Genomic DNA, 10,237 nt, shown 5'->3' with positions numbered 1-10,237 from the left:
TTGCCAGCTTCCTATTTTTTATATTAATTTTTCCACTTCGTTGTATTAAATGACTAAATGAGCTCGTTTTGCTAGAAACACCAGCTTCCCCTATTTGCTCTTCTCGTTGCCTTGTATATCTGTTTTAGTACCTTGAATCATTATTAAAACGACTTTTTCTCAATGATGGTGTTGAATGGTTTCTTGTAGATGATCTGGTATCCTGAAGAAAGACAAAACAAATTAATTACGCGTAGACAACAAAAATAAATGGCCTGTTAGCTCAGTTGGTTAGAGCGTCGTGCTAATAACGCGAAGGTCGCAGGTTCCAGACCTGCATGGGCCAAATTCTAAGTCATTTTTCGCTGATTTTTCTTTTAGGCTAAAAGCTTCTGTATTTATCTGTATATATCCACTGACATCCCTCTGTTCTTCGAGCTGAGTAAGCAAAATGTGCTTAAAACATCACTGCAGACGCAAGGCAAATGATTTTACTCATATTTTACCATTTGTCAGCTTGGAACTTCAAGTGAAATAAATCGTTTTTGGTCCATCTATCTCCTGTCAACTTTGCAGAAGTGGGTATCTTTATTCTCAATACCAACTTGTCACGTAACAAGCTTTCAACCAATAAAAGAAGACCTTATCCTATCTCTTTATCTAAAATAATTTCTCCAACCTTTCCATACAAACAACTTCCTACTACTCTTACTATATTGTTCTCTAATAAGCAGAAACACATAGGTTTGGGGACCAGAAAACTGTGATTAAAAAATGGCAGCTTCTCTACAAGCAGCTGCTACTCTAATTGGTGTCATTCCATCTAGAAACAATCTGCAGTTTAGATCTTCTCATTGTGTGAGCAAGGCATTTGGTGTTGAACCATCTTCAGCAAGGCTTACTTGTTCTTTGCAGGCTGATTTTAAGGACTTGGCTCAGAAGTGTAGTGATGCTGCAAAAGTTGCTGGCTTTGCTCTTGCCACTTCTGCCCTTGTTGTCTCAGTAAGTTGCTTGCTTTTACCCGAAATTCAGCCATTCTTTTTCCTTGCTACAAACCCTGCGTCATGTTCTAGGCGAGGAATTGCTGAAACATAATATAATTAAGCACTGTAATTAAAAGTGAGTTCTCCTTACCAATTGAAAATTTTAAATGAGATGATCACATAATATGGTATTAGAGCCAGATAAGAGGTTCTCGGTTAAAATCAACACATTTTGGCGATGAAATATAATCATGCTCACTCTTGAAAGGCATGTTGAGACATAATATAATTAAGTAATTAAAAGTATGCTCTTTTAATTACTTAACCTTTTAGCTATTTTGAGGAGGTGATTCAACACTCCGTCAATCAATATTCCTCTTTTTGCTTTATAAATAGTCTAAAACTCCTAGATAGTAGATTTTCTGGCATTGGATTAGGTATGAGACTGATTTGATCTTGAAAATTACCCTCAAAATGTAACCACAATCGGATTTGCTTAAGCATTCTTTTCTTCTTAATATTCTGGAAAACTCCCAATGTTTTCTTGTGGAAATTCAAGTTTTCTTGAACTTGAATTTCCATTTTAATTTGACTTTACAATCCGGAAGGAAATTTTTCATATTGCCAACAGCAAAAATAGTCGGAGCAGAATTTCTTAAGGACGGTGATTAACACTATCAAAGTCTCTGTTATTCTGTTTTTGCAATTATATTTTCTGGCATTAAATTACTGAAGTTTGTTACATTTGACTGTGTAGGGAGCAAATGCTGAAGGAGTTCCAAAAAGACTGACCTTTGACGAAATTCAAAGCAAGACATACATGGAGGTAAAGGGAACTGGAACTGCTAACCAATGCCCAACCATTGAAGGAGGTGTTGAAACCTTTGCCTTCAAGCCTGGCAAATACAATGCCAAGAAATTCTGCTTAGAACCAACTTCATTCACTGTCAAGGCAGAAGGTATTATTGGATAATTATAATTTAATGTTTAATTTAACCTATTCCTTTTGTTTGTTAGAGTGTATAGTTCTACTTTTTTCACAATTTGTCAGTCAAATAAAGAATATAATAGGTGCTTAAATTGTGCTAATAGCGGAGGATTTTTTTTAATTTGTGTTTCACTGAAAGACTAATTTAACTTCTATACATCAACACTATGAATTTTTACACTCTAGATCACTTAAAACTAACTAAAGTGAGATAGATAATATGTTAACATGCTAAATTACATTGTTAGTGTATATAAGTCAATTAAATCCGCCTGTAAATAGGCATGTATACTCCATTATTATCCCTTAGTTTTTAGCTTTCTCTCTATTGTCTTAGCTATTATTCCAGTTGTTATATTCGATTTAAATTTCCAACAGGAGTGAACAAGAATTCACCACCAGAATTCCAGAAAACCAAACTAATGACCCGATTAACCTACACTCTTGATGAAATCGAAGGACCATTCGAAGTATCTTCCGATGGCAATGTTAAGTTCGAGGAAAAAGATGGAATTGATTATGCAGCAGTCACAGTTCAACTTCCTGGTGGCGAGCGCGTCCCCTTCCTTTTTACAATCAAACAACTCGCAGCAAATGGGAAACCTGAAAGCTTTAGTGGTGAATTCCTCGTGCCCTCATACAGAGGTTCGTCGTTCCTTGACCCAAAGGGACGAGGTGGATCAACCGGTTATGATAACGCGGTTGCATTGCCTGCTGGAGGCAGAGGAGATGAAGAGGAACTTGAGAAGGAAAATGTAAAGAATACCTCATCTTCAACAGGAAAAATTACTTTGAGTGTTACTAACAGCAAGCCAGAGACTGGTGAGGTGATTGGTGTATTTGAGAGTATTCAGCCATCTGATACTGATTTGGGTGCAAAGGTTCCTAAAGATGTAAAAATCCAGGGTATTTGGTATGCACAACTTGACTCATAGAGATTCTAGAGTTTATGTTGTATTTTTGTTTGGATTTTGTTGTAAGGTACGAGGTTGAACTTGAACTTGAACAATCACTGAGACAAGTATCTTCATGTATATTATCAAGGGAAAAAAAAAGAGAAATTCAATGCTATATAGTGAGTTGCAAATCCTTTAACTCATGACAGAGTACAAAGCACTGATGATGAATAATTAATGTACCGTCTTACTTAACTATAGTAAATTACTATACATTTTCACTTCAATAAGTCACATAATCATGTTAAGTTTGTATGATTGGGTGTAAACACGCAGTGCAAGTAAGTGTTTTACCAAGTTGAACGCTATTTATGTTACCTTCTCGTACCATTGTCAAAGAACAGGTGCTTGACAAATTAGTTCAATTCAATGATTTTTCATTGCGTTTCAACGTTCTGCACCTGCAAATTAGCAGACTCCTCGACTAATTAATTTGCTATCTTAAAAGTCAGAGGCGGATTGATGATAGGCTATAATTACATATTTTAGTCGATTATTATACTCTAATTTACTGCACTTTAGTTGAGTTTGCGCTTTAATCGCTAGTGTTTTGCACTAATTGTGTGTTTTATGCCTTGTAGATGTGATTTCGAGCTATATAGATGTTATGTAATGAATTTAAGTGGTTTGGAGCTTTAAAGTCTGAGTAATAGCTCAAGGAATTAAGCCGGGATCGCGTTCGGGGATCAACGGATGATAAAATAACAAAACGAAAACTCGAAGAGGCATATTGCACACTGTCTAGTAAAATAGACATAACTTTTTACTCAGAACTCCATTTGACCTCCACAATATATGGTTGGAAAGCTAACTCAAAGGGCTAGAACTTTCATGTTTTACGTTTTTACAAATTCCAAATGGAACAGGGTCAAATACCCGACCGCGGCAGAACCGCGGCAGAGGGCAGTCGCGGACAACTGAAGAATCTGAGAGGGTGTTTGGCCGCGGTTCCGGCGCGACCGAGGTGGAACCGCGGCAGGATGCGTAAATTTCAGGGATCAAAGTGCAAAACACGGGATTTTAAGCCCTAAACCCTATATTAAACCACGGAAGCCGACCAAGAATTGGGGAGGACATATTTTTGACATAGATTTGACCTAAGGAGGCAGAGACACAATAGGAGCAAGGCTTGGGAATTCTTCTACGAGTTTTTTCCTTCCTCTTCCTATTTTTCATTGTTAGTTATGACTTTTAGTATTGTAGTTTTACATACTATTATGAATAGCTAAGTTGTTATCTAGAGTTTTGATAGAACCTTTTGTAGGATAAATTCTTGTTATGTTTTTATATAATTGAGCCGTAGTATAATCTCTATTTGTTCAACTACGTTCTTATTGTAGTTAATTGAAGAGCTCTCAATTAGCTGTGTCTATTTAATGTGCATAACTCGGGAGAGAGTGCATATTTAGGTAATTATTGAACAACACCACTCCCAGAGTATATGAGGGATCAATAACTGAGGGTTTAAAGGCGGGATTAGGGATAACGAAGCCTTGGGTGCGATCTGAAGTAAGCTGTATCAAAAGCCAGCTAGCGTAGCTCGGGAGAGTGCATCTAGTAAATTGTCGTGATTACTCGGGAGAGATTTACGGTAATAAGAGTGCTCATGATCGGTAGAGAGTACTTAGGCTAAATTATAGAAGACATAGCGGGAAGGATTCCGACAATTGGGAAAATCATAACTCTAGACCTCCTTAATCTTGTCTCTAACTCTTAGTATCTTTAGTTGTTAATTTATTATTTTAATTTGTTAATCAATTAGTTAAACACAAGAATCTAAATATCTATAAGTTAGGAATTGTTCAAGCTTGTCTTCTTGGTGATAGTGAACAGCTGTAGCTAAGCCTTAGTTCTCTGTGGGATTCGACTCCGGACTTGTAAACCGGATTATATTTGCAACGACCGCATTATCCTTTTTATAAGACATAGTTGGGCGTGATCACGGATCCAGGATTTAATCTTATGCGTTCAATCTTTAAGATTTTTAGTATTAAATCAATTATATTGTTAAAATTATGAATTCGTATCAACTATTTATTGCAATTTTTAATGAATTTTTATACATAAATTTACGTTCTACGTTGAAAGTATTGGGTTCAAACGAACCCGTACCAAAGAAATGAATACGTCCCTGTTCAAAGTATATTCCGGATAAGCAATATGTTTCTTCCCTTTCTTTGAATATCCTTACCGAAAAAATTCCCAATGAAAACCAACACCATATTTTATCCGTGGAGTATCTTAGTAATTAACAATGTATTATCACTTCTGACACAAGGAAAGATCATATCTCCTATGTTTTTACTTTTTAACCTCTTTTTAATTTGGGGTGGGGAAAGGTTCTCAACAATCCAATTCACAGTAAAAGAAATTGCTAATGCTATTAAATCAACGTCACTTAACTTACACAATTTAAAGGAGACGGATTCATCTATACCTACAAAGAAATTAAACATATGAAAGTAGAGCCTGAAACAAATTAATGTAACATATTTTTAAGCAAAAATAATTCCCGACATTTAATGAGTTAAATTACTCGTATTGCCGCTTCGACATGAAAAATAGCTTGCTAAATACAATTCCATTCTCCTATTAGGTTTTTCCTTTAGACTAATGAGGTACCGAAGCTAGCACTCACCCTTAGGTACCGACACAAGGATGGAGCTAGAGTTTAATTAGGTTACAACTGAATCTATTAGTTTTGGTCCAAACCCTATATTAATTTATTTAAGAAATTTATTAAATATATAGAAATTTATATTAATTTAGAACCAAAAAAATTAAAAGCGGTGGCTGGTGTAGAGTTGTTGAACCCCCTTCATCGGAAAATTATATATACTATACAGATAGGGTAAAAATAACTTTTTTTAGTTATATGTGAGCTATTGAATCCCCTTGACAAGAAGAAAATTCAAGTATAATAGTAAAGGAGGTTCAAAAATTACTTTAGAACTTATATTTAAATCCCATCTTTGAAATCCTAGAATATCTCTTGTATAAATTTTTGGTTCCGCCACTGTTTAACAGGATTAGAATCCTGAAATCGTAAACTTCAACTCCTAACTCAATAATTTTTTGGTTATATGTGATTCCCTTGAATCCCCTTGACATGAAGAAATATTCATGTATAATAGTAAAAGGGGTTCAAAAGTTGCTTTAGATCATAGGATTAAATCCCATTTGTGAAATCATAGAACTTTTTTGAATTGCCTTATATAAATTTTTGGTTCCACCGTTGCTTAAAAGAATTAAAATCATGAACCCGTAAACTTAAATTTCTAGCTCCAACTTTGGCCCGGCCAACAAGCTTTGCAAAGAAACTTCGTGGACAATACACAGCGTTAGCAGAATGATCAAAACTGTGTTAATTAATATATTCCCTTAAATTGTACACAAAGAACTACGAATCTAAGCGAAAAACACGAACTGAAAAAGATCTCAGGATACTGGCTGGCATTTAGATCCTCCCAATATCTCAGCAGGTTGGCATAATCATTCTGTATTCCATGGATACATTAGTTTTAAGATTTTTAGTTCTATGCACTGACGTGTAAAATTATTTGCATTATCAGGTCACTTATAAGATAATTCGATAATAAATATTAACTTATATCTTGATAAAAATACTAGTAAAAACCTAATATAACATGTTAAAAATAACCTAATATCTCGGGTTAAATTGATGGATTATTATATGCAGCGGAAGCAATCCCAGTATTAAAATCACATGTAATTTAGACAACTAGCATAAACGGGATTTCACGGGTTACCTCTTGAAGCGTGAACATATCTCTTCTACCACGTGAGCCTTCAGTTCCATAACTTCTCAATGGAATCTCCATCACCCGCACAATCGTGATCCTCGAACGTTCCACGGTCTTCTACTGTGTTACCCAAATAATACCCGAAAATAGCAATTTCGTGTGGGCGAAATTTCTAGGAAAACTTGGCTGAAAATTTCAGCCACCATGTACTCATCCCTCTAGGTGGAAAACCTTATGTATTTATAGCACAAGTTTTAAGGGTTAAGACCCTTTTCCAAAACCTGTTAGGTTTTCTTTTCCACTAGAAAAAGGATTCCTTTATTTCCTATTATTTAGGCACAGTAGGGACCACATAATTTTATTAACAAGGCTTCCAATTATGGAATTAATTTGTAATTTTCGAAATTAATATCCACCATAATTAATTACGAATTATTCCACTAAAAATTCGTAATTACACTCCTTATTCAATTTCGAAATTCATCCACTAAATCTTATTTAACTCCCCATGTTAAGATTCAGATACGAATCAATTAAATTAAATTACTGACGATTTAATTTATTGATTATTTCCTTTAGACTTTCGCTTAACTTATTTCATGTGTCGGATACAAAATCCACCGGCCGGGTTTACACATGCAAACTTATAAGCTTTCATAAAGGTATATCATCAATCTCTAAACCGAGACATGGATTCCATCAACTAACTATTACTTCATCAATGTATATTATTATTATCCAATTTACCAGGCATATTGACCCACGAAAGAATCTTGCCTTTTAATAAATCAAAACAATAATAATATACACAGCTAATAATAATTATATCAAGATTAAGAGTATAAGTACATTTAATGGCTAGAGAGTTTATTTTATTAAGTCAGTATAAAATACTTATCTCTACCTGGTCCGTTCAATACATACAAAATGTACTAGCACAAGAAGTTGGAATTAAACCATTCCCATAATCAAGATTAATTATATTTAATCTTGTGCTACAATCATTCCTGATGGTTTGTCCAATTCCATCATTAGATTGTGAACTCAAACTTTATACTTATAAGAACCGATGATTTAATCTTTCGTGTATAAGCTAAACTCTATACACTAAATCATCTACTATATAAGCAAAGGACACAGACTATTATATGATCTATTTAAAACTTTATTAAAACTGAATAAACAATTATTTCATAATAAATACTATATCTAAACCAAACTCATGGTTAATAGTATATATCCCAACAATCTCCCACTTAGACTTTTAACCATGATAATTATTAGAATATACTATATCCAAATGCATGGTTAATAGTATATGCCCCAACAATCTCCCACTTAGACTCATAACCATGCATCTACAACTTTCTCAGGCATTCTTTTACATGACTATTAAAAGTCTTCACCAAATAAGGTTTTGTTAAAGAATCTTGCCAAGTTATATCTGATGCAATATTTGTCCAGTAGTACTTTGTCGTAATTATCTAGTTTGGTATTAAACTCTTCAGAGATCCTGTTACCGAAACTATCCCAAGAATGAACACTGAACTATAATTTTCTTTAGCTTTCCCCCACTAAGACGAAGTACCACTAATATTACCTTCGTTACCTCACGACATTGAAATATTAGTGACTTCTTACTATAGTGTTCAATGTTCAAACATCACTCCCACTCGATAAAGGCATATTATGTCTATTAACGTTCTCCCACTACTTAAATGCAATGGAACGTCAATTCTGACGTGTGGGTTTTGATGTTCTTGAACATCTAGTTATTTCTTTGCCCGGTTCCTGTAAAAATAGTTTACTTCTAGAAACATGTTTTATTAAACAATCCTTATTTAGAAAAATGCATTTGTTTTAACAATTGCCTTATTTTCTTTAGGACAATAAAATAAAGCTTCATTCGTTTTCTTGGATATTCGATAAACATGCATCTATCCATCCTTAGTTCCAACTTACATATCTGCTTTCCCTTTCAGCACATATGCGGGATAATCCTATATCTGAATATGCCACAGACCAAGCTTACATTCAGTCCACAGTTCTATAGATGTCCCAGGTACTAGCCTAGAAGGAACTAAATTCAGAATGTAATTTGAAGTTTCCAGGAAATATTCCAAAAATAAATAAGGCAAATCTGAATAACACGTCATTAGTCTATCCATATCCAAAAGAGACTTATTTCTTCTTTCTACTACACGACTCTATTATGGAGTTTACAGTGTAGTCAATTGAGATGTAATCCCTATTCTGATATGTAGCTAAAAAACTCTTTAGAGAGATGCTCGCCACTACAATCAAATTGTAGTAACTTAATATATTTCTTTGGTGCTTCTCTATTTCAAGTTTTAAAAACCTTGAATTACTTAATTCATTAAGACTTACAGTGCATCAAATAAATATATTAATATTTTGAGTAATCATTTATGAACGTCATAAAATACTCAAAATCTATCTCTTACGAGTATGTTCATTTAACCATACAAATCAGAAAGGATTCATTCTAGCTTATCACTAGTTTTATTTCCTTTTAAAGGGAAACATCTTTTAGTCAAATTTCCTTCCAAACAGGATCCACAAGTTGGTAGTGCCTCTACTTTCAATGAACCTTAAGGTCCATACTTGACCAACTTGAAATCTTATCCAGATTAATATGACTTAGATAAAAGTGCACAGATAAGTTTTACTCAATTTTGAAGAACATATTCTCTTATGAGGTAGACTAATATTATTCTGTTCAGGAGAGACATCAATATATAATAACAAGGTCATGCATTCATGTACCACAAGAGATAAAGTGTTTATTAAGCTCAATAACTCAAGAGTTATTCGAAAAATAAAACAAATATCCATCTCTTATTTTGCCCAGAAACCGGAATTAAATTCCTTCTAACAAAATACATATATTGCATCCTTAAAATTAATGCCTTATCACTAAAAGAAAATTTTAACAAGTAATACGACAAATTGCATAAAATCATTGTGGAGTTGAGATAAAAATATTAAATAGATCATAATAAGTCAAAACACTGAATAATAAAATTCAGACTGCGTTCAATATTTATATACATACATGCATCTGGAATAATAAATTTCGATGGGAAAAGAATTATTCATGCAAAGTATATTATATAATGCAAGAATTATACAATCCAAAAATAAATAGAACCAACTCAGATGGAGAGCATACTATTATTTTCAGTCAATTGTATATAAATTTTTAATACAAAAATTTTAAAACACACTACACATATATGTCATGCATCTTGAATAACAATTTCGATGGGAAAGAACTACTCATGCAACATACATATGCAATGCCAGATTATTCACTCCAATAATTAAAACAGACCCAACTCAGATGGAGAGTATACTGTTAATTTAAGTCAAGTGAACATCATTTTTAATAGCTCTAGTTTCATTGATCCAACATGTATACTCAGATGGAGAGTAAGTACACAATATCAATTATTAGTATTTCACCTAGTGAGCTTACAATAAATTTATCCGATATGGAGGAAGACCTAAAGTCAACGCATAAATTTATTACTCACTTGAAATTAA

The 10,237-nt window shown here is 33.7% G+C and overlaps 1 protein-coding gene and 1 non-coding gene across 2 annotated transcripts; both read left to right on the top strand.

Annotated features, from left to right (window-relative positions):
* The first annotated feature begins 251 nt into the window (after positions 1–251).
* On the top strand, positions 252–325 carry TRNAI-AAU (transfer RNA isoleucine (anticodon AAU)). Its single transcript has one exon. It is a non-coding gene; the product is annotated as a tRNA-Ile (tRNA).
* Positions 326–425: 100 nt separating this feature from the next.
* On the top strand, positions 426–3,021 carry LOC107774864 (oxygen-evolving enhancer protein 1, chloroplastic-like). The gene is made up of 3 exons (XM_016594514.2): positions 426–981; positions 1,720–1,921; positions 2,329–3,021. The coding sequence occupies exons 1-3, from the start codon at positions 754–756 to the stop codon at positions 2,883–2,885; spliced, it is 987 nt and encodes a 328-aa protein (XP_016450000.1). The 5' UTR covers positions 426–753; the 3' UTR covers positions 2,886–3,021.
* The last annotated feature ends 7,216 nt before the right edge of the window (positions 3,022–10,237 follow it).

The sequence above is a fragment of the Nicotiana tabacum genome, chromosome 21, assembly GCF_000715075.1.
Source record: "Nicotiana tabacum cultivar K326 chromosome 21, ASM71507v2, whole genome shotgun sequence".
Taxonomy (NCBI): Eukaryota; Viridiplantae; Streptophyta; class Magnoliopsida; order Solanales; family Solanaceae; genus Nicotiana; species Nicotiana tabacum.
The sequence above is the reverse complement of the archived record's forward strand: the minus strand, read 5'-3'. Positions and strand labels throughout refer to the sequence as shown.

Excerpts from the sequence above, each read along its gene's own strand:
- LOC107774864 (XM_016594514.2), top strand. The coding sequence starts at position 754 with ATGGCAGCTTCTCTACAAGCAGCTGCTACTCTAATTGGTGTCATTCCA. Across the intron at positions 982-1,719 it reads CTTCTGCCCTTGTTGTCTCA|GGAGCAAATGCTGAAGGAGT; the intron begins GTAAGTTGCTTG and ends TTGACTGTGTAG. Across the intron at positions 1,922-2,328 it reads ATTCACTGTCAAGGCAGAAG|GAGTGAACAAGAATTCACCA; the intron begins GTATTATTGGAT and ends AATTTCCAACAG.